At 66.9% G+C, this 329-nt stretch overlaps 1 protein-coding gene across 1 annotated transcript in view; it reads left to right on the forward strand.

Moving 5' to 3' along the window:
* Positions 1-208, forward strand: part of APBB3 (amyloid beta (A4) precursor protein-binding, family B, member 3) — a gene marked incomplete at both ends in the record, with an annotated part of 2,732 nt that extends 2,524 nt beyond the window's left edge. Inside the window, one exon of the mRNA XM_010009138.1 lies at positions 76-208. Within this exon, the coding sequence (XP_010007440.1) occupies positions 76-208 (133 nt within the window). The remainder of the gene's footprint in view (positions 1-75) is intronic.
* Between the last annotated feature and the right edge of the window lie 121 nt (positions 209-329).

A 329-nucleotide genomic window follows, 5' to 3' on the forward strand; every position in this document is an offset into this window, starting at 1 on the left:
GACTGAGCAACTCTGCCCCAGCAAGGGGTGTCCCTGCCCGTGGGGCCTCCGGCTGGGGCAGAGCTGGTGGGATAGAGTGTCCTGCTCTGCAGGGATGGATGTGCTGAATGAGGCCATTGAGAAGCTGACGAGGGGGCCCGGGCGAGAGCATTGGATGCCATCCCTCATCCATGTGTCTGACACGGCCATGAGGGTGCACCCAGCACAGGTGGGGAGGAGGACGTGGGGACCCTGCTGCCTCTGGGGTGGGACAGGTCCATCTCGTGTCCCCATGGTGGGTCCAGCCTCCCGGCAGAGGGGAACTGGGGGGGGGGCACGGCTGCCTGCGG

This window comes from Nestor notabilis, unplaced genomic scaffold (genome assembly GCF_000696875.1).
Source record: "Nestor notabilis isolate BGI_N333 unplaced genomic scaffold, ASM69687v1 scaffold21582, whole genome shotgun sequence".
Lineage (NCBI taxonomy): Eukaryota > Metazoa > Chordata > Aves > Psittaciformes > Psittacidae > Nestor > Nestor notabilis.